Source organism: Boleophthalmus pectinirostris, unplaced genomic scaffold (assembly GCF_026225935.1).
Source record: "Boleophthalmus pectinirostris isolate CB_2022bp ecotype Guang Dong unplaced genomic scaffold, ASM2622593v1 HiC_scaffold_18, whole genome shotgun sequence".
NCBI classification, from domain to species: Eukaryota; Metazoa; Chordata; class Actinopteri; order Gobiiformes; family Gobiidae; genus Boleophthalmus; species Boleophthalmus pectinirostris.
The window spans coordinates 28,383,333-28,407,697 of NW_026571133.1; the positions used below are offsets into that span (position 1 = coordinate 28,383,333).

General features: G+C 38.9%; 1 protein-coding gene across 1 annotated transcript; it reads left to right on the top strand.

Annotated features, from left to right (window-relative positions):
* The first annotated feature begins 570 nt into the window (after positions 1–570).
* ass1 (argininosuccinate synthase 1) lies at positions 571–18,885 on the top strand. Its single transcript, XM_055153831.1, is given in 16 exon segments — positions 571–761; positions 1,444–1,560; positions 1,729–1,774; positions 1,777–1,796; positions 1,926–2,114; positions 2,435–2,491; positions 2,581–2,655; positions 3,356–3,426; positions 3,521–3,551; positions 7,241–7,331; positions 9,730–9,814; positions 10,099–10,163; positions 14,051–14,182; positions 16,062–16,218; positions 18,323–18,388; positions 18,462–18,885. Coding segments are annotated over 15 exon segments (1,236 nt in total). The 5' UTR covers positions 571–761; positions 1,444–1,458; the 3' UTR covers positions 18,511–18,885.
* Positions 18,886–24,365: the final 5,480 nt, after the last annotated feature.

A 24,365-nucleotide genomic window follows, 5' to 3' on the forward strand; every position in this document is an offset into this window, starting at 1 on the left:
AATAGATAGTTACTGCGTTTTCAGAATACAGTTAACAGGGTAAATTGCCTCTGAGAGAATGGCATAATCATCTGCTAGAATATTAAAGTTTAAATATGTAATAAACTAATTTCAAATGGCCATTTAGAGAATTAGATGTAGACTAACCTTTTCCTTATCTTTCAGAGCGTGTGGATTTTATGTATGGCGCAGTTTCTCATTCATATAAACCAGTCCCTTTACAGTCCGTCATTTTATCAACCGTGGGCCGCGTCTCATTTCTCTTTCCTCGCTTCCTTCTCCTTGATTCCTCTCCTCGATTCTGCAGGAAATCGTTGAGGAAGTCCCACCCACAGAGGAGACACAGAAAGGATAGAGGATATAAACTCCTCACTGAGACCAATAAAGTTTGATTATTTTCTCTGATGTTTGCCTCCTGAAGTCTTCCTCATGTTTATTCCTACCTTAAGTGGATTTCTTTGGGACACCACTTAATATGACATTTGATTGACGGCTAAAAATGGAGGATCGAGGAGAGGAATCAAGGAGAAGGAAGCGAGAAGAGAGAAATGAGACGCGGCCGCGGTTGCGTCGTGGCCGCGTGGTCGTGGTTTATAAAAGTTACGCGTCCAAAAGCTGCAGTTTTTACGCTCGCGTAGGGCGAAATACACGTGCAGTGGAGCCAGGCCCTAGACCCACAGCTCGCGCTCGCTTCACGGGAACGCATCTCTAGCGGACAGACGACAAACGGTGTATATACCTCAGGAAAAGGCTGCTTATTGGTAATTAACTATGTAATTACCTGTTATAATTTACAATTTCCTCAACGTGTTGATTTTTTCCTTGTTTTGTTGCCAAATTGTATCGTTAGCCTATGTAGTCCGTAGCCCCTGCAGTCTAAGTTGCTTGCTGCGATGGAAAAAATATCTTGTGCCGCGAAGAGACCTGTGTCTTTTTTTAGCCTACTATTTTATCTAATGATAAGCTTTTTCAAAGTTAAAATCTATGAAATTGTACATTGTATGAGGCTACGCGGGGATTTGTAAGAATGAATGATGAGGTTAATGAACCATTGAGAGTTTGGATAATGTGGCTGTCACCGGGAATAGGCAGCTGTAAGCGAATTCCTTTGGCAAGCCATATAAACGGCATTGTATAGCACACCCAACAGTTGCATGGTCACACAGATTTTTTTTTTTTACTCCAGAATTGAGCATTTCATTATGCTGAGTGTTGAGTCAGACTATCAACGTCACAATATCAAGGAGTGAGGAAACAACATGGATAGATTTCATCAGACCATGTTATCATTTTCTTTTTAGTTAATAAACAGTTGCTGTTAGAAATTACTGGGTGTTATAATATATCAAAAGACAGAATGGCTCAGTTATAAAAATAAATACAATACTTACTGGTAAACTGTGAATAATTTTCAACTATGTCTATTATGTTGACCATTTACAGTGAAGAGAGCTCAAAATGTCCAAAGGTTCTGTAGTCTTGGCTTACAGTGGTGGTCTGGACACCTCTTGTATCCTGGTGTGGCTGAAGGAACAGGGCTATGATGTCATCACATTTTTGGTAAGAAAAAAATTAACATGAGTACATCCACCTTTTTTTGAGAAACAACTATCCAGCTGGCTGTACAGCTGTGTGTAGCATTCTACAGTCAGTCATACAACTTCTCATAGTTAATCCTAGTCTAGAGATTGAGTTTATGACGGCACTTGTTTGACTTGTTTGTTTCAGGCTGACATTGGACAAGATGAAAACTTCGAGGCTGCTCGGGAAAAAGCACAAAACTTGGTGCAAAAAAGGTCATTCTCACATTTTTTTTTTTACTTTTTAGAAGATACAGTATTAAAATGGCATGATCCCCTACTGCCATATTTTGTATTCTATTATTGATGTAAGTTACATGACTCATTTCACTTTATCTGTTGTAGGTTTACATTGAAGATCTTCGGGAAGAATTTGTACAAGATTTTATCTGGCCTGCTGTACAAGCAAATGCTGTTTACGAGGATCGTTATCTGTTAGGCACTTCAGTAGCTCGGCCTTGCATTGCCCAGCGCCAGGTTGAGATTGCGCGTAAAGAGGGTGCAGAGTATATCTCTCACGGTGCTACAGGAAAGGTAAAAAATTACATTTATACATCAGGAGACTATTATCAGAACTGTAACTAAGTAGATAATCTGTAAAGTTATTAGAATCTTTTATAGATAATTCAAGTTACAGGTATGTAACATGATGAGCTGAACAGAATAAAAGGCTTCTTAGATGCTTGTATTACATATATTACATAGATGCTTGTATTACATGCATTTCCACTTCACTGGCTCAACAATGGTTTGTATCACATTGGCCTGTTTATGTTCTGCCCTTTGCTGACCACTAGATGGAAATAATGAGCCATCCAGTAACTATGTAACAAAATTTTTTTTTTACATTTTAGGGAAACGATCAAATTCGGTTTGAACTGACTTGCTATGCTCTCTACCCTGAGGTCAAGGTGAGTGCATTTCTTTTCCAGACCAAATGCAATACCTGGAAGCATTAATGTGACAAAGAACAAAGTTTGTGTTTTATTCCTGTGTTCAGATCATTGCTCCATGGAGGATTCCAGAGTTTTACAACCGCTTCAAAGGACGAACAGACCTTATGGAATTTGCACAGGTAGCTTAAAGGTGCACAATGAAACATTTCTGGCAGGGGGTCTGGCACTTGCTTGTCTCCAAAATGTTACTGCATTGTTTGGTTTGTCCCTCACTATGGTATTAAACTTACTTAGCTAGTGTTGTTTCAGTAAAATCTTTTTTTCCCCAAGATACCTTGAAAATAATGCATTCTTCATGTAGAAGGGGTCACCTTGCCACAATTCTCATCTGTAACTTGACCTGGTAGGGCTCCATGCTTGCCTTTATGGAGACAGATGAATGTAATACTATCATGTGGAATATTCTAGGCAAAGCAAGGTCCATCTCCAAGTAGAAAAGCAGGTGAAGTACTACCAGAAGTTACATAGTTCACCTGTTATATATATATTTAGACAAGTACAAAGATTAGCTAATAAACAAGCATTTTCAAATGTGTTAAAACATACATACAAAGCAGTGGCATGAAATATTTGTATTAAATCAATTATTATTTTACTTAATTGCTTGATAAATCAGTTCATGAAACAGATGCAGAACAATTCCAGAGGGCGATCTTGCTCTTCCAGAAAGACTAAATGAATGCAGTACGTGTGAAGGTATTTTAGTTGGGCTCTCTAAACTGATTGCTCAAATTTTGACTGTAATTTTGGTCTTCTTATTAATGTATTTCATCTATATGAAATAAGTAGTAAAATGTGATCTACTTTTTGCATCTTCAGAAACATGGCATTCCTGTTCCTGTCTCTCCCAAGGCTCCATGGAGCATGGATGCCAACCTCATGCATATAAGGTTGGTAGTTGTGTTGTCTCTGGTGATTTATCTTCTGTAAACATTGAAAATATTCACATATATATTGAATATTTGTATTTCTGTTTTTCTTTAGCTATGAATCCGGAATACTTGAGAATCCAAAGGTGAGAACTGAGATTAATATCTGTCTATTGTCTTCCTAATGCTTTGGTAAAATATTGGTAAATTTTTATTATATTATATTGGTAAAATAATTATATTAGAGCCAGTTTAATATATATCACTACAGCAAGTTGGGAACTTAACTTTGTCATGAAAATAACACAACTCATTTTGGCATTGTAAATTGCCAGGTCTGGCTGGACCTAGCTCCCACGGTCCTATGTGTGAGAGGCCTAAGCAATGCCAGGGGTCAAGGGTCATAATTGTACATACAGGTTGCCCCTTGTGACCCCCAAAGCTCCCATCTCTTGGTGGCTCTGTCTGTGTCTTTCTCTGCTCACCCTGGGTCCTGCTGGGCCCTGGGAAGAGCCCGGGACACACAGACACTGACTTGTCGTCAGCAACGCTTTGGCTAATTCCCGATTTCATGGGAGCCAGGGAGGGGGAAGGGTTAGGGCGTTGCGCCCAGCTGGGGCCTCCTTGGTTCCAGCCACTACTTCTCGGGACTTTATTGTTCAACTGATTGCGCCGCCGCGGGCTGCGACGTGGGAGGGGAGCCATTTCAGGGTGACACCGACCAAAATGTCACCAGTAACAGTAAAGTACAAAGAGTGTGCAGCAGACAGATGAGCCCGAATAGACAGGGTGTCAAAGTGAGGCTACTGTTGCAGCAAAGATGTTGGGGAATGGCAAATGTAACTCACAGCGCTCCATCTTCCTCACTCTTTCAGACACTTTCCCACCCCTTCACTGGTGCTATAGTGGTTGGCCTGTTCAGAGACCTTTGAAAAGAAGGCTAGTCCTGCTCAGTGGCATAGCGATGCATGTTGACTGTATTGTGTTATTGACTGAGGGTTTTGCCCTAAAATTGATTGTATTAATAGCATTAAATACCCTTCATTCACCATATTTTTTATAGAGTACTGTATAATTCCAGAGAAATAAAATGATTTGAATACATTATTGAGGCACAAAAGTATGCTTTAAACCTTAAGCAAAGACAATTCAAATTGACTGTTTTTTTGTTTTTTTTTAACCATACATTTTAAAAGAACAAGCATAGCCTAATGAATACAAGTTATTTACTCCATGCTAAAGTAATAGGTTCACCTGAATGCTTTAAGTAAAATGACAGATTCGGGGGTCATCTGAAAGGGGTCATCTTGTTCTGTGTATCAGCTGTCCTTTCTCCTCCTGTTACAGCCCTAAAGGCTCACTGTGGACCTCAGCTATTAAAGCCTCCTGTCTTCCCCCACCTGTAGTACAATAGTCTCTCTTTGCTCACGCCATCACATCAGGAAATGTCCAAATGGTTGCTCATATGTTCTTTTACTGATAAGACCCACTGGAGTTCGAGTTACTCTTATGATTTTAACAATGTATCCTTCCTGATAACCCCCAGCCTCTACAAAGCCCTAAAGACCTGATGTACTTACCCCTAAGGCCTATTGGGAGGCATTAACTATGTGTGTGCTGTGTTTCTGTCTATGCATACTCTTTATCAATCGTAAGCAGAAATATCACATTTAGAACTTCAGCAATCAGATATTTGGTATATGGGAGAACTTATCCAAAACAATATCAGTCCTCTTTACAGAATTATGTTTTCACACACTTAAACAAAATGTGTTTGTGGTATTTGTTAGAAATTAATGGAAAAGTTTCATGTGCAAGGGGTAAACTTTGACTGACTGCTGTTGCATTGTGTCCTGCATGAAACCAAGCCCTCCCTGAAATAGTCCAACACTCATCTCGACTCATCACAACATCACCTGAATCTTAATTATGGTTTGTCAGGAGACTTCCTTGAGCCCAGTCTGGCCTTTGATCATGGTGTTGATGGGGCACATTTTGTGTTGACTAGGACTAAAGAAGCGTGACCGTCTCTGCTCACCTAGAGGAAATAAACCCTTGTTTTCTCCTGTGTGTGGAGCTCAGGAGACAGACTTGTGCCTGTAGGGGAAGGAAGTGATCTTGTAGGTGTGTGTGCATGCCACTGTGAATGTGTGCTTTGGAGCAGAGAGGTCAGAGAATGCCATGTCCCCTCTGTACCCCCAGCACTGATTTGTTTGACCTTTAAGCGCCAGCCTTTTGTGTCTTGTCATCACTTAAGAGTCTCTGCAAAATATTATAATTTTTCCGTCCCATCAACAATGATATTTTGATGTACTGAAAAAAATAATTATCCCATTGCAGCAAATATTTTTGTATCTTTTATTAATAAGATACATATTTGAGTTTGACTTGCTCTGCCTCTTTAGGCCTTTACTGGCTACAATTGAAAACCAATGAGGCAACTAATATTTGGAAAGATAGAAATTTATTGTTCGTGTGGCAAACTTTGCGTTTGCTGTAAGATTTACTTTAGCACAACAATCTGAAAAGAGAAAAGGCGACCAAAGACCTGTTCTACGCTGCATGATGGTTCGCTTCACGCCCCATTTCCCACCAATACCCCCTGCCCACCTTTTCCTCTCTTTCAGGGCCATGGCTTTGGGACAGGTCCACCTGCAGGGGGTTAGAATTGAAATGCATTGATCTTTCACACAGGAAACAAGCCTATTGCTGCATGCTCCATTTTGACAGCCTGGAAGTTTGATTTTACATGAAAATGCATCAGTTTACATTTTCTGAATATATTAGAAATACCTTGAGAGAATTGTTTATGGGTTTAACAACATGCTGTAAAAAAGTAAGCCAAATTACCTATGTAGAGATAAATTGGTTATATTCAGTACAACATCAACCCAAGTAAAAACACAAATATTTAAAATTCAGTTTGCCCCCCCATCCCCATTTTAGAGTTTGCATCAATAGGCTTTTAGAGTAGACATTTTACCCCTCTTCTGTTTGCTCTCATTTGGCATCTTTCAGTGTACTGAGGCAGAAAATAAAAGAGAGACAGATGCCTCCAAGTCAATTTTGGTGTTTAGTTAAAAGGAAGGAAAGTGATTGCTCGTTTTCTCCTTGGTGACAGGCTGCAAGCGGATGCCGATTAGTTATTGTATGATTTAGTGTCTAGTAAAGCTTTCCATTTAAATGCACCCGGTAGTTATTTTGCATAGTCCCCCTGCAATTTGTCCCAGCTCAGAAGACATTGGCCATCGTCTTTTCCTAATGCTGTGTAATTGTTGGTGGGGTATATTGCTAGATGGATACATCAGAGCTGTAGCTCTTTGGCGGCTGCCTTGACTTACTGAAATTGCTTCCAGCTCATCCCGACTGGAACAAAGCAGCAGATGGCCAGAAGGATGGCCATTTAATTTTTATTTTTAATGTTTTATGTTTTGTACACACAGAGGTGTGAGATTTTAAGGTTTATGAATACATTAAATACAGAGAAAATATATTTCCAGGAGTGAATCAAGTTGTAATGTTAAAATGTGACCAGTGTCTTCTCCCTTCAGCCCCTTGTGTCCCTCTGCCTTTGTGTGGAAGAGATAGGACAAAGATTATCAAACCCAATTGAGGAGAAAAATAAAACATTGATTTTGTTCTATTTAATTTCATGACAGCCTTTTCAGGTTTCTTTCTTGTCTTCCACGTCCCACTTCACCCTTTATCATCTAACACTGTAGTCTTCCACTCAGTGCTGCTGCTTGTGATGAGGTCTGGAAAGGTCTCTGTTTTTCACCAAATGGGAACAAAATGAGTGCAAAGGAGAAAATTACTGTGTGTGTTGTGTTTTCAGAGCCACGCTCCGGCTGACCTGTACCTGATGACCAAGAACCCACAGGACTCCCCAGACACCCCTGATGATCTTGAAATTGAGTTTAGAAATGGTTAGTGTATGTTTAGGTCACCAGTTGATTCTGCTCGCATCCAATTTTTTTTAACATGTCAGATTTCATGTTAAATGAAAATGAAATTCTATCTGCCATGTCAGGCCATGATCAACTGCATAATATTTTACAGTTTTTACTTATATGTAGTAAATGTTCCTCTGTTTTAGCCTTCCATTTGATTGTACAGTTCCAATATGTGTTGTCACATGATTTGATCTGTATTTTATGTGCGGTTTGTGACACCTCAGCTGGACATTTTCCTTATCATTGATAAGCTTGTTCAAGGCACAGGCAATAGCTACACCCAGCTGCTCTCTGTCACCATTCCTGACCACCCAGACTTCTCCACAAACCTTCACAGCACAGCATGGTCTAAAGCTGCCATGTTTAGCCCTGGGGCACACATGGACCGGAAGTTTTAAGTCTGTTTAATACCCTGGGCCCTGAGGGCCATAGTAACATTCATTATATATGATGCCATGAGATTTGGCCTCTGTAGTAGAAAGTGTCACATGTTTGCATAAAGACTAAATGACTAAATGACAACACACAATGACAAGAAACATCCCAGCCTGGGGCACTTGGCCCAGATGTCCCTCATTCCTGGTCACCAGTAAATGCTGAAGACTACTAATATCAATTGACAGACAGACTCTAGCTTCTCTGATGGCTCAAGCCTGGCAGACCCTTTAATGGACTCTAAGAGAAATTTAAGGCAAGTCTAGAAGGTTACATTTAGTCCAGTTATACAAATGGGCTGAAGTGGCTATGGAATTTGACTTTCTTCTATAGTCTCCAAACCAGGGGGTTGGTGCCAGATCAGCAGGAGAAGAAATATGCTTTTGTACACTATAACTTCCAGGCAGTTTAGGGCTGGTGTGGATTCGCGGGCTCTTTGCTGGCCTCGCTCTGTTTTCACACATATTCTCTCTGCCTTTATTGAGCACCCTACGACAAAAGCTGTTTTAGTTGTCCATACAAAGGCCGGAGTCTGCTCCTCCCTCTGAGCACAAGATCAGCACAAGAATGTTTCATTTCATTACCCCTCCCACCTTTTCATCCCTGCCATTCTCACCAAAGTTTTCTCACTGATTAAAAAAGAATATTTAACAACAGGAACCTTTTCCCCGTCAAATACCCTGTTCTCTGGTTTTCTCCCTTGAAAAATCATCCCTCCCTCTTTTCATGCCAAAGGACTAGAGACGAACAGGAGACAGAGAGGAAAAATGTAGAGCAGTAATTTTTCCTACAACTGTGTCTGCGCTGCCATTGTCCACACTGTTAGGCTCCAAATAAGTGAAGAAAGGGATCATGAGGAGAAAAAGGCCCTTCTATGAATGATTAGAACCTGCAAAATGGAGAGAGGAAGAATAAGAACTAATAGCCAGGCACTACACTCCCACGTTCAGACACTCACTTAATTTGTTTGAACTTTTAATCTAATTATTAGCTGTCTGGGAGGGGCGTAGTTTTCAATAATGCCAGTCCATACTAGCTACTTACTTCTACCATGGGAGCCAGCAAGGTTCCCGTGATATGAGAATGGGATGGCCACAATGGCCTTGTCTAAGAAAATTTGTCAAATCTCTTGTGTCATTTTGATGGAGGGTTTTTTAAATGCCAACTAAAATGCACATAAAAGTTTGTAAAGAGCCATTTTTATTTTGTCCTTTCAAAATGCATTTTTAATCTACCCTTTGAACGTACAACATGCTAATTTTTATGCTTGTATTGGAATCTGTGCCTTTCCCCGAAGTTTTTGTTTTTCTTGCTTCCACCTTTGGCCTGTTAAGCTCATTGAAGGCCATGAATAAGCAAGTCCAGGACAGTGATTGATGCATCCTTGGTTTAGTTGGCCATAGGAGGAAGTGCATTTTGTGAACATGGCGTTTGTGTCTTGGAGATGTGGTGCTGATTGGACGGATGATGAATCTACCCAAGCAAGTACACACAAACAAGCGGTACTGCAAAAAACTCTGAGCGTAAAAAAAGAGTTGTGGGGTAACAAAGCTTTGTGTGTAATTGCATTAGGTAAAGGCCTGCCCACGATTTCACAGTTTTCAAATGAGCTCAGCCTTTGAATTTATTAGCTGTTCACACCAACGCCTTTTGTATTGCCTTTCACTCTCTGATGAATGCTATTGTATTGTCAGTGACTCAACTAATGAGTAGTTGTCAGCAGATTTTAGTTTACCTTTTCTTTTTATTTGTATCCTTCTTACGATTTCCTCTTAACTGTAAACTGCTGCATTTTGAACATTGTCTTGTCAGTTAAATTTAAATTCACTTAAATTACATTTTGTAAGTAACAATTAGACTAGTAGCATTTTGTAGTAATTTTTTTTCTTGAAATGAAGTGTATTCTATCTTCTCCACTTATGTTGTTGACTTATAGGAGTGCCTGTTAAAGTGGCCAACTTGAAAGACACTACTTCCAAGACTTCACCATTGGAGATCTTCTCTTACCTCAATCAAATTGGGTAAGCCTGTGCTCATGTCACAAATATGTAAGTATTTTTTTGACTAAAGCGCTGGTTAAGTTCACCACCTTGGGGTTTATCTTTGTCCATCACTGTTGGATCACAGTTCAATCTCACCAGTGTCCTCTCCTCCTGTGTTTTCCATTTACTGCACTTTCGAGGGGTCCAGAAAGTCAAATAAATAAAGTTGAGAGCTAAAACTTGTATCTTGTAGTGTAGAATAAGTAAGTTTTATAGCTGCAGTAAGCATGCACTCACTCTGTTTTCTTCCTGTCTTTTTTCAGAGGTAAACATGGTGTGGGGAGAATTGATATAGTAGAGAACCGATTCATTGGTATGAAGTCCAGAGGTGAGTAATTATTGTAAGTGCATTTATCCGTTTCTTTTTTTTTTTTGAATCTGTGCTATTTGATTCTGACAGGTGGCATCATTTCCACATAGAAATAACTATTCCAGACAGACAGGCAGTCATATTTTCACCATTCTGAAATATGTCTCAAATCCTTTTAGAACCAAAAGCTTTCATGTAATTTGCAGTTATTTGACATGAGTCCTTTAAGTGTCATTCTTCCTATTCCACTCTGTAAAAGTGGACTGAGCACCAAACACGTCTTCCTCGTCAAAGGAAGCATTTTCTTTCCTGGTGATTTACCTGAAGTCATAGAAACCCAAGTTATTTACATGCACTCCAGTATTGAAAACACACACTGTGAGCAAAATAACACTTCACGTCTGACTGAATTCAATCACCAATCTGTCATTTCTACGGGAAAGGAAACATGTTTTTTTTTTTTCTGATTCTTATTTTTTAGTAACTTTTGTGTGGCATCTAGTAATAGTGGTGGCTACATCAAGGGAATTTCTTGAAATTAAAGTAAAATCTATAGTCTACTAGTCGTCTGTTTTAGACTAAAGTACAAAAAAGTATTATTGTAATTGTAGAGATGGGTGTATGCATATTGTCTTCAAGATCATATTGAAATTGATGCTTTGAAAGTATGCAAGAAGAATTTGATAAATAATAATAAAAAGGATGAGATTTCCCAAAACAAGGGTATGAAGCAATATTGCATTTTTCTATTTACAGTCTATTGGCTGTTAATACTTGACCCTCAACTAAGATATTTAGAGACACTTTTCTAATGGGTAGAATTTTTTATTTCTTATCTGATTAATGTTATTGCAATAATCAAAAAAGGCTTCAATATTGCCTACCTTTACTTAATTAACTACTAATAGGGACTCCAAACTAACAAAACATTTTACCATAATTTCCATTCGTCAAAAGTTGATAATTGAAACATGTATCCTGCTGTGATTCGTGCTTTAGTCCTGACTCATCATTTAAAAAGTATTACACATGATAAAAAAATATTGAATTTAATCAGTAGTAATAATTTTCTATCACTGATGGTATACAAAATCTTTTACTTTTTCTGTAAATCTCAATCGTCAATTGTAGGAATGCTTTATAGGCCCTGTTCTTTGCCGCACACACGATGGATAGAGGCCTTGATGTGTTTTGATTGAGAAATTGACTGGCCGACTGACTGCGGATATAGCTCATCTTGGCAGGTAGAAATTGGAAAATAGGAAGCCCACTTTTCTCTCCCCTCTACGAACAAAAGATCAAAGCTTTCTCCTCTGCTAGCGCTGAAAAAAGAGGTGGAGCATGAGATGTCCAAGCGCTCCTGTAACTACCGTTCACTGTACACATGGGCTTCCTCTGGATTGGCAGTCTGGTTGCACAATAGACAGTCAGCCAGATTGAATGGAGACGTGTCATACGCGTTTGTCATGGGTCATATTTGTTTGTGCTGGGTCAGGGAGGCGGCGGACAATTGTAATGGTTTGTCAAGGATGTTGTCACTCTGTGCTGAAAAAACAGTGTGCAAGAGGAACAGTTCCACCTCTCAGTCTGATGGCTTGGAACTTGATTGTTGAAATGTTTGTATCAGCCAGGGATTTTTGCCCACTTTGATTCCAGTACTGATTAAATTTGCTATTTACATTTACATCAGGGTCTGGTCAAGCGGTAACGGAGGGAAACGGGCAGATTTTTTACATTCAAATAGCTCTTATTCAGAAACTAGAGGGACTATTGAAATAAGTATGGTATTAGAATGTAGGAAAGAGTTAGCACTCCAACAGGGTAAAGTTAACCCTGCGATATTCTTTCAAGTTGTTGACAAAAATTTTTTAAACTCATGTTGGTAACGGAGGGAATGAAATATGCAGCACTTTTTGGGCAATAAATCCAAACAGTGATAACTAGCGGTTCTCACTTACATATCCTTATCAAACTGGTTTGAATATTTGTTTAATATAGTTTTCTACCATATGGCACAAGATTAGGTTGAAAAACTCTTACTTTTTGAGTAATGAGATTTTTTATTAAGAAAGGTCATGGTAACGGAGGGAAAAGTAACTAAATTGTGCAAGCAAGTAGAAGGTGCATGATTTTGCATAATTTGTCAGTTTTTTTCTTCCGAATACTTTAATATTACTTCAAAATGAAAGGAAACTATTTCTATAAAATATGTCAGTCCTTCCAAGCAATTTCTTGTCATTTTAAATACTTTTTTTTTTTTTTTAAATCATGTACCTTCATCAACAGTTCAAAGATCGAATAACACAAGATATGATGAAATACATCAACTAGAATTTTTGGCCTTGCTGTATACTTCTGCTTGACTGGGCCCATCAGTATTTAGCTCATAACTAAACCCTGCTTTAAGAGAAAACAAGTAAATAAAGACCAGTTTATTATATGTATAAAAAATACATTGCAATTAGATTGCAACTTTATTGGGTAAACCCTCGTGTGATTATTACTTCAGTCAAAAAGAATGTAGTTGTGTCCATGGTGGTGGTGTGTGGATCTTATGACATTTTCAATAAAAGAGGCAGGGATGGCATTAACTCAACCAACCGAGTGTTCTATGCATTTTTTCACCCTGGATTAACTCAATACTCTGTCATTTCAGGATTTGTTGTTATAGATACAATCAAGAGGTAATAACTGTTTTAATATAGAGTATAAGGCTATGGGATATGATTTAAGCTAAGCATTTATTTTCTACCTCTGTAAAACAAAATGTCATGTTTACATAAATTAATTGCACTTACATTTTGCCCTAATGAAATAAAGCCAACCCATATCAGTTAAACACCATAGGCAGGTTAGCATAGCCACTCTGATGGTAGAAAAGACTCACATTTATTGCTGTTTTAGCTGAGAGCTTAACAAAACTAGCTCCATTAGAGTTTACAGAGATTGCATTTCATTGTTTGTGTGTGTCACCTAAGCTACCTCTTTTTGAGCTTTTAAGCCAAGTTGAGTTGGAGGGCAGTTTTAACTTATTTATCTGATTGAACCAGCAGCAATGTCCCTACATGCCCCTTTATGGCTTTGGATTACCTGAATGTCAAAAGCTCTCTTATAGCTTTGAGGCTTTAGTCATTTACCCACATTGCTAAGCTCAGGTTTTGGCCAGCAGCAGAAAGTGAGCACTTCTGTTTTGTAGCAAGACTACAGGTTTTACAGATTTGTGCTGCAGTGTTCATCAGATTGAGCAGCAGCATCTATCTGTTAAAATAACACAAAAAATGTGTCCAGAAAAACAGCAGTCAGGAAATACACTTTTGTTTTAATACTGCAGTTCTTCAACAGTGTGAATACTGTGCAGTTACAGAAACAATGCAGAATTCTAGTAATCAAATGCAAATTACAGGTCTTATAAGAAATTTCTATTTCTGTTAGATATGTCTCGTAGCATTTTTTTTTTCCAATTGCTTTAGTTGACGTTTGAGGGACAGCTTCATTTCTCCTCACATCTACCTCATCTTTTCTGCCCCCACCCTCAGTATGGGTCCAGAGGGGGTAAATTACAGGGTAGACAGAGCCCTGGTCTGGACTCCAAGCTGGCAGGGGCCTGCTACCCTGTCATTTATCAGGGACACGCTTGTCCGTGTTTCTGAGCTTTCTGAAGACCTGTCCATCAAAAAGCTGTCAGGCACATGACTAATAGAACTGGAGTATTTTAAATGAAAAGAACTTTTACCCTATCTTTTATCAATGTTTGATTCTGCTATAAATTGGATGGATTAGTCATAGTAAAATACTCTTTGTTCTCAAACCCAAATGCATATACCGTAATGGAAGGTAGCACTGTTGGTGGAAGTTATTCAAAACAATGAACTTGGATGTAATAAATGTTTTGTGAATGCTTTTAGGAATATATGAAACTCCAGGAGGTACCATTCTGTTGAGTGCTCACCTGGACATTGAAACCTTTACCATGGACAAAGAAGTTCGCAGAATCAAACAGGGACTTGGTATCAAGTTCTCGGAACTTGTCTACAATGGTAAGTTACTGCATCATCAGCTGATCTCTGAAAATGTGATCATTTAAGCCTTAAAGGTGCACTATGTATTTTCTCTGGTGGTGAGTCTGTCACCTGCTTGTCTCCATTGAGATTTTAATTGCATTACCTAGAATGCTGTACAGTGCTTTACGCTTATGGCTAGAAGTATCTTCAAAGACACAGTCACTTTTCTATTACCTGTAACTTGGCCTGTTTAATGTCATACCGTGGAACATTCCAGGCAAAGCAGTAAAATCTCCATGGAGATAAGCAGGTGGCAGACCACCTCCCCTCATGGTAACATAGTGCACTTTTTAACATGCACTATAACTTTTTCTGGTAGAGTTTACACCACTGGCTGCCATACTGTGGAACATTCATAGCAACAACCTCTCCATGGAGACAAGCAGGCAGCTAACCTTCTACTAGAAAAGTTACACAGTGCAGCAATCTTGGTTATGATTTTGGTTATACTATTGTGTATGCAGATGTTTCTTCTCCCAGCAACATGAATAGATTCCTGAGTATAACTGTTCAGTAACTTTCTTGGGCAACTAAAGTGTAGTTACCATGGAAATGCTGCATCTGCTCGTCTTGCTGCTGTAGCTTAATTTCATTCCCTTTAACCTGTCTAAGTCTGCCTCTATGATAGAGGTGGGTTTGTAAATTTGTTTGTTTATTTAATTGTTGTTAAATGTTCTAATGCTAATTTACATAGCGGTTATGGGTATGCAATAGTTCAGGTGATTGTTTAACAGTTATTCATATGCTAATGATTATATATGCCGTCACTATTCTGATACACTTATTTTTGTTGGTAATATTATTTAAATGTACTTATAAATAACCTGACAGAAAACTACAAGGAAGGACATTAAACCTCCATAAATCTATTCAAGTGTTCTCATTCACTCTCTGACTGGAGTACTGTTTTGGATTAAGTGTCCTAGCATACATCACATAGAGTCCTAGTTATCTCAAATAGATACATTTCATCATAATATCTTTGTTACATTTGAAATGTTGAGAATACACTGGCATAATCACTGAATAAAAGAACTGTCATTTATTTCTGTCGACCAGGGCCTATATATTTGCTATGTGTGTGTCTGTGTGTCTGTGTGTGCGCACGTAAGCTCAGGTGTCTTAATCCTCCCTTCTGCTCGGTGTCCAGCCCCGCTACCTTTATCCACATAATAGGATCAGTGCCATTAGAGCCCTAGTACTAGGCCACTTCAGTCCTACCCTCTGGAGACTGAAGCGAGCGCATGCATGCATTATGTTGCTACCTTCAGGACGGGGGCACAGATTAAACTCTGCACCCTCCATGCACATTAGTTTATGTTAACTACCCACCTGTCCTGTATCTACTTTGCATCAATACAGTATTCAATTTCACTTGTAAATTAAAAGTCATTATTATACACTGTGGAGAAACACAACACCAATTAGTCATTTTTGTGAACAGGTACAAGTAAAATATTCTCAAACAATGGCAATAAATGATAAGTAAAAGCTTGGTCTCTTCTTGTGCCAGAACAGTATAGCGATTAGGATTGTGTCTGTGAACATGACCAGACAATGAGGTGGAGGTCGGCTGCTGATGAGACGAGGACCCCTGCTGAGTGGGGCGTTCCTGACCTCTGAACAAATACTGTCCCGGGCCCATCTGTCCAGGAGACTGACAGCCCGTCTAAGGAAAATGAGAGAGTAGAGATTGTGGGGAGGTCTGGAAGATGCAAAAAACAGCCCTTGTTAACAGGAGGGTTTTTTGTGATCAAATATTTAAATGTTGGTGCAATTAACTGTTTAATTTCCTTTTTAATTAATGTCCCTGTTTAATAGACCAGTAACTACACTCCAAATTGTCTATTTTTAGGTTTCTGGTATAGTCCAGAGTGTGAGTTTGTGCGCCACTGCATAGCAAAGTCTCAAGAGAATGTGGAGGGCAAAGTACAGCTATCTGTCTACAAGGGCCATGTCTACATCCTGGGCCGTGAGTCACCCAAGTCTCTGTACAATGAAGAGCTGGTCAGGTATGTATAGGCTAAAATTAAATGCACGCACTGTGTGTATGAAGGCCTCTGGTTCAATTGACAGCTGTATTTAGCTGCACTGGGCACAGTTCAACTCTTGCACATGTTCTTGGTCGGTCTGTTGCCCAACTTCTGCGACCATCAACACACTAAGTGACCCTCCTTCACAAAGACATCAGAGGGGTGTCAAGCTCAATTCCTGGAGGGCAGCACCCCAACCCCACCATACCCGCCCCCTCCAAGCTGTGGTAACAGTAGGTTTGTTCAAGGGGGCTGACCCCTTCTGCCCTCTGGGCAGGCTGAGCACTGACCAAAGCAAAACCCTCCATATGCCTCTCCACATCCACTTGAGTCCCTCTCCTTACTCATACCCCAGAGTCATACAACTAATGGAGTTTTCAGCCAGAAGAGAGAAGTGATTTTACTGGGCTTTTAACAGCAAACTACTAGGCAGTTATGCTTGTTAGGCAGGTCAGAAAGAGTAAGACCAGAGCAGACTGCACTCACAGCAACAAATGGAAAATATTAAAAAGAAGTACTGAAAAGAACATACTAATCCCATCACCGGTACCCCTTCTTTTAGTCAGATTTTCTACCAAGACTGTGTCACACTCATTAATATTTAATAAGTGATTACTAAGGCAATTTTGATTATCTAGTTGGTTTAATCCATGATTGAAGGCAGCTCATTTTGACAGAGGTGTTGTGTGTTCACCACAAACTCCTCAGGGCATTGACAGATGGACTTGATTCTTCCACTAAATGGGTCCAATACAAAAACTCCATAGAAATGCTACTTTAGATGTGGCACTGGATACAGATTGTCACACAAAGGCCACTTTCCTCATAACCTCCAGGGTTCACAAATGGAAAGTCCCTTCCAAATGTAATTTTGATGATCAGTCGAGGTGCAGGCAGCTTTAACATGCATGATGCTGGAATTTTATCCGTTTGTAAGCATTTTATCCACTGACCAAACATAAGGGGAGAGTGTGTAGATAGAAAAAAATAACAGTTGTTTGTTTTGTTAAAGGTTTTTCTTTCATTCAGAACACATTGTCCCGGCGGTGTGAGTAGCTTTGCTTCATTGTGAAAAAAACAATCAAATATTCAGTTTTTATTTTATTTATTTTGATAAGAAACATGAATTTAACTTTTTAGCTAGAGGCTTGGGGATGATCCTTAATGATGAATACACAGAACATATTTGTCCCTGCTGACATCCTGTTTGGCCTCTACAGGCATCAGTAAACGGCATCATTAACACAGTAGTATTACAGCCCATCACTGCACCCACCTGAGACACAAATGTCACCCTGCTCCATGACGGCTCTCTCCACCACAGGACTTCTGAAGAGGAGACACTGAATATTACATGCTTGCACACACACAAAGAGGACCATATTCTTTGGAGCCACTCGCTCATAATGGTGCTCAGGTGCTGGGAGGGAGTCGTGTATTGAGAGTTGATGATTTAGTTGTCGGTCTTTTCTTTTTATAGTGTTTATCCTATCATTTGTTGGCAATTTCCTCCTTTGCTAAGTGCTTGTGAAGAATAAGTGCAGGCTGTACATTCAAGTTGGGGGTGTTGAGCACAGGAGAAGGCTCAGTCAGGGAGTGTATTAAGCACTGCAGGTAGAAACTGCTGTAATTATATAGCACATAGACGTTCTTTGTGAAAGACCGGCACACTTGAGGAAAAGTGGACCACTCCACAGTCCTAAATAGCACGGATATGACAGATTTGAAAAGACTAAACTTGAAGAACGAAAATGTCTACTACATAATCTCCACTACTTAGACTTATCACATGTAACATTTGATATAATGGGAATTAAATGTACTTTATGTGTATCTACTACTATTGTGCGTACACAATTGTGTTTTCAGTCGTTAGTATTGATTTTGTTATTCAGGACAAACAAAACCAAAGGGAGCACGGGAAAGAAAGTAGACCAGGAAATTATTACAAAAGAGCAGATTATTGGTAATACAATTATCCCTGCATGTCTCTTCACAACTGACACCAAATATTTATTTTATGTTTTTCTCTTTTTCATTTGGAGTTAGTTTGGCAGCATAATATTTTTTCTTCTCCCCCCAGCATGGATGTACAAGGAGACTATGATCCGTGTGATGCGTCAGGGTTCATCAAAATAAATGCTGTTAGGTCTGTATTTCTGTAAACAATACAATGATATTGTTTTTTATCTGTGACTTATGTTTTGCTTTTCATTTTACAGGCTGAGGGAGCACCGTCGAATGCAGGGTTTTTCATACAGCAAGAAGTAACAAACATCTTATTCTTCAAGTGGTAGTAGTCTAAACGGTTCAGAGTAATTTGTATTTTAGAAGGTTCGATGTTACTCCATGGTGTCATAAAGTGCATTGTATTTAGTCAGCTATACTGCAGGATGCCTTCATATTTTGATGTAAAAAGGTCAAATTGGAGCCGCCGTTACTTTAGACTTTTATAATGACAACAGGTTGCAGTATTAAAATTGTTATGTCTTATTGCGGTTGGTGAAGGTGAGATGATGAAACTGTAGAATTAATGCTGTAATGTATTTATCATGATTCATTGACACAAACACAAATATTGCTGAGATTATTTTGTTAGAATAAGAAAATGTCTTTGTGCCATTATTAAAAAGTTCAAAGAAATTATATTCTGTGTCATTATAAAAGTTTTTTTGTATATCATAATGCCTTAATCATACAACGGTTGCTGTCCACAGGCAAAAGTGAAGGTGGCTGCTTGCTGATAATCACTGAAGCATAAGTAACAAGGCCATTTTGAGCTCAAATGGCACAAGTCAGATGGAAAGAAAACCAATTGGTCACGTATATATATTTGCCTGCTCCACATGCGGTCTTTAGGCTCAAAGAATAGAAGAAAAGTAGAAGCATTTAGCAACAAAGAAGTGGCAGTCAGTAAAGCAGTTCTTTTTTTTACCTATACAAATGAATTGTAGATGAGAGTTCAAATATTTTTGAATCAGATTTTATGTTATTTATCGTTATATCAGCAGTTTTTCTTAATTATTGGCTTATCACAACATGTCAAACTTGGGCAGGGCTAAATTACAGGGTCACAACAAGCATACCATAACAAATATGAAGCATTTTGACATGTTTAAAACTTAAACTTCTTAAACCCATGGGCAAATAGATAAAATGGAATCTGAAATCATATGCACACCAGCTGCAGACCTTTTTTACCCCTCCTTCCCCCTGTCAAAGGTGTCAATGTGCTGTATAAGCCTGCTTTTGCTGAAGTCCACACGTGGACCCCCTGCCAGGTCTAATGGGTTAGGAGCGCTCCTCGGACCCTTTCAGTCCCACAAGAGCCCCTCTGACCTCCGCTCAATTACACGGCAGGCGTCTCAGTCTTTGCCCGGCCAATTACCAGTCAACCCGTGCACTTATACTGTCGTGCACACACCCGTCGTAAAATAATCAGTGTCCAAAATTGCATGTTTCAAATGAAAGGATGGATAGTATTCAGATTAGTCAGTCGAGCTGAAGGAAGGTAGAGGAGAAGGGGCCAGGTTTCTGTGTATCAAGGGGGGCTGCAGTGACCTTCTAAATACTTCTGGGAAAATATGAAAAAAAAATATGTAAATGAGTATTTTTGTACTTGGTGGTTGTTTTATAGATGCAGAAAGTTGGAAAAAATGTTTCGGTAGTGCTAGATTTGTTCTAAAATTAAGACCTTCATTCACTACTGACAATTTTATACCATATCGCCTAATATTTATAAGGATGTCTTCTTACTTCCTTTTCTACCTTTGAGCTCACCTGGATTAACTCATAAACTTATATCCTCTGCCGCCATCCTCTTCTACCTGTCTGTGCACTCAGTCAGGTATGAAATGGCTGACACCTGACCGAGGAAATTAATCATCCTTGACCCTGGGCCAATTACCCCTCATTACCCACTCTCAGGGGAGCGAGCTGTAACAATAGTGCGACATGAAAGTGGGCCGGGATGCAGGATAAGTCCTAATGGACATTCTTTAGTGTATGTGGCTCTTCAGGAGTCCCAGGTCTGCCAACCTGCACAACCTTGTCACTCCAGGGGCACATGTACAAAGAGCCTATTGTCCATGATCAAGGCCTGTGACCTCAAGTGCACAGAGCCACTAGCAATGCAGCCATGCTCGAAAAGCTCCATTCATCAATACTTGTTGATTCTCAAGCATCTGTTCACTCTTGAATAATCTCTAAATCTGACTAATTTGTAATTATATTATTGTATAAGGAAAGGCTATAGCCATTTACACTATTCAGTATTATGTATTAATAAAAGCTGCACAATATCTATTAGTTGTGTAAATTTCCCATTTCAGTTTTAGAATGTTCAAAATTTTAATGAAGGAAGTCAGAGGGGTCCTATAGATACTTCTGTCTTATTTATTAATCTTTTAAGGCAGCTCTCCACACAATGAAGCTGGAACAATGACGACGGGGACCTAATTACCATCAATTAAATGTCTATGGTGCCTCACATTAGTGTGGCTTGTATGTAACCTAAGCTTGAGCCCACAGTGTGCAGCTCTATTGTTATTATGCCTTGTCACCTGCTTTAGGTCTGTGGGTGTATCAGGGGGTTGAACCTTCCAATGTTACCATATAATCTGTATTTAAATACAGGCAAAGAGACGTTGGCTATCGACTCGCTCTAATACTGTATGTACTTTTTTAACACTTAATCCTCAGTAGGTTTTTATTTTATTAAACTCACTTAATGCCAATTTACTAATCAGGTAAATGTTTGTTGGACTGGCCCCTTGAGGTTCATGCATAAAGCTAATGGGCCTGGCAGAGATGAGATCATTCGTGCCCCTAGAAAGATAAGAAGGAGATTACATCAGGATATACGCACATGTAATGACCGTATTTAGTTTGTATTCTTCTTTAGCCATGTCATGAACAATTATTTGGGTTCGTTTTATGCAGTAATAATAATGATAGTAATATATAATAATAATGTCATGCAATAATACAAATAGTATATACTTTTACCCCCTTCTTATTTGTCCAGAACACGGAGGCACTCACATGAGAGAAACTTGATCTCTTGTTGAACACTGAGACCATCTGTGAACAACCATGAAAACCAAGCAGGATACACTTTGCCTCCCAGGCCGCTCTCACTCACAGAGATGGCTGTGTTTCCCTTGATGTTAAAGCCTTTTCTGGTGTCAAAGGACATACGGTGATGTCCTGGAGATCTATAGACAGATGGGACCATTAGGGCCAAATCCTCTGGCTTTGTTTGGCATGTGAAAGTGATGAAATATTGATGTAAAAATAGAAATATTTTGCCTGCTGCTCAGTGATAATCTAAAAGGGTTAATGAGTGTGAAGACTTTCCTGTCTCGTATTACCACAAAAAGTAGCCACCTACCCCCTGACATTGACTAGTCACTCACAGGAATCGATAATCTTTTCAGGCCTGGATGTTGACTCTTTTGATTGCGTGAGCTTTTAAAATTGACTGACACATGTCTGCTTTGTCAGTACTCCCATCATATTATTATATTTCACTCTAACAAAAAAGAGTTGTAATGTAAACTTAAATATGTAAGAACCAACATTGTAATTTTGCTAAACATTTCTCTTCTTGGCCTTATTCACTCCTTGATCAGATTCCTTCAGCAAAGACACACAGACACATATTTTTAATTAAATTGATACACCATATGTATGTCTTAAAAATAGTTTTATAAACAGTTTCTACCATGGCTTCATAATACACCTGACTCTTTCTCTCCCCCCCCCCCCCCCCCCCCCCCCCCCCCCCCCATTGCCAATGGTCTACCCTATTCCCACTCTGTCCTGGGGTTTGTTTTTTGGCTCTTTATGCTCTTCGATCTTTCGCTGGTTCAAGGTGCAGTTGTGTCAGCCCCACTTTCACTCAGTCACAGCAGGTTGATCTAAAAGGTTAAAGCCATTGGTTATTTAGCTGCCATGGTGTGTGTTATAACTAATGATTGATGCTAATGTAATGCCTCTGATAACAGCTGTATTATTTCACCACTGGGTACAGTTGCTTTTAACAGAGGGTTTAACTCATCTCACAGACATCTAATTTTTTTTTTTTATATATAATGATGAACCTCTCATACAAATAAATGACATTTTGATTTTTTAAACCACCTGTATCTACTTAGGAAGTCACACGCCACAATAGAATTAAAAACAATTATGTTTTTGCACTACTACTACGTTTTTCTTAGTGCAAACCCAGATGCAAAGTTGTAAGAAAAACACCAAACATTTTCAGAAACACTGGAACAGATTTGAAAAATATCATAGTAAATAAAACATACTACTGCTGAAGTATCTATTGTGAATGCATGAAGTAAGGAGTACATGTTTTTCCTTGAGACTTAAGGTGGTCTGAGTTTGGTTGAGCATTACTTGGCGCCTTGCACTTGTACAAGCTACACAGCAGTGGGTAAAGGATGTATTTTGAAAGTATGTTTGTGTCTGGAGATAGCTCCCACTCTCTAGACCCCCAGAGGTTGTTGTTTAAAGGAACTGCACAGAATCACAACAATGTTTTGCTTTTAGATGAATAAAAAAACTGCATTTGAGTCCACCTCTGCCTGCTGATGTGCTTTTATTTCTGTCAAGTCTGGTGTTCCACAAGCCCTTTATGTCATTCTTGACTATCTCTGTCTTTTTGTCGTGTGGTGACTGCAGAAGAATTACCGTCAAAACACTCTTTGTGCAAGGTGTCGCAAACAAGACCATTTAGCTATTATTTCCTCTCAGTCGCAGATACATCACACCCCAAAGCAAGCATTTATCAAGAAAAGAAAGAAAAAAACATCTTGAGGAAAATGGGACAGGTGTAGAAAGAAGCCAGGAGTGGCATACAAGAGGCTAGGAGGGGTCATAGTGTCCCAGTGGAGTGAAACAGTGGAAAACATCCGTAATTGTCACCACAGGATGCTTTGTAATTGTATCATTTAAAATACAGATACCGTTCTGAAGAAAAGTGGCCCCAAAAGGGGGAGTGAGTATAAGGAAGTAAAGGAGGAGGTAAAAACAAGTACACTATTTTTGTACTATTCTGTTTGTTTGTTGTCCGTCACGGTCTTTTAATGCATACAATGCTTGTGTTAGCCTCTCACAGCACATTTCATAGGTAATAATAAGTAATCATAAGTGAATGATCATTTCTAGCATTACATTAGAATACTGACTACTTTTTCCCAATCATATCATATACTTTAAGGGCCTATATTATAGTATTTTCTGATCTCTGTTATCATGGTGTGAGTTGGTGATGCCATGTTGTAATACTCTGTACCATTTTACTACAATCATTTGGATCGCTTCAGCCCTGGAATTGGCAATCTCTACTGAACTAAAGGTACAGACTAATAATAAAGGGTTACTCAAACATGTGTGAGTGAAACAAAATACAAATCCAGGTATGTATGTTTTTGAGCAGGTAAGGCGTAATATAATATGCATAATATAAACATTAAAAAGAACTTGATGTGTCATTATATTGGTGGTTTTCAGATTTTAAAATGTGACAATGTCATACTCTCAGATGGGGGACAAGGGCTAGATTTCCCTATTAATGGCATTGTACTTTGCCATGAAATATCCAAAAGGTAAATTCACAAATGCAAACCCTGGAATTTTCAGTTATTGTCTAAACCCAAGAACTCACTGTATTACAACATGATTTAGCAATATAAATGTTTTGCTTTCCCCCATTTGTATTAATATTTCCCTATAGATTGCTTTGATGTCATCTGAAACCCAGCAATAAGCAAGACTAAAACATTGTTACTCCTTGTTTCTGTTGAAACTTTTTTTTTTTTTTTTTTTGTGAGCTTGACGGTACACCCCTATTGCAAAATATATGTCCTCAGATGGTGACCACTTATTCTTCTTATGCTGCTGCTAATTTATTCCTGTGTGAAAACTTATGCTGGAACACCCCAGAGATTTAACAATGAAACTTTATCCTGGTCTCTTATCCTGCCTTTAGAAATGTTTTGCCCATAGCAAAACTGTGGCAATTATAATGCAATCACTTTCTCAGTGGGACAAAGTGGTGGTGTACAACTTCTATTATTATAAATTCCCAACTATTTATGTAAACACACTGTGGA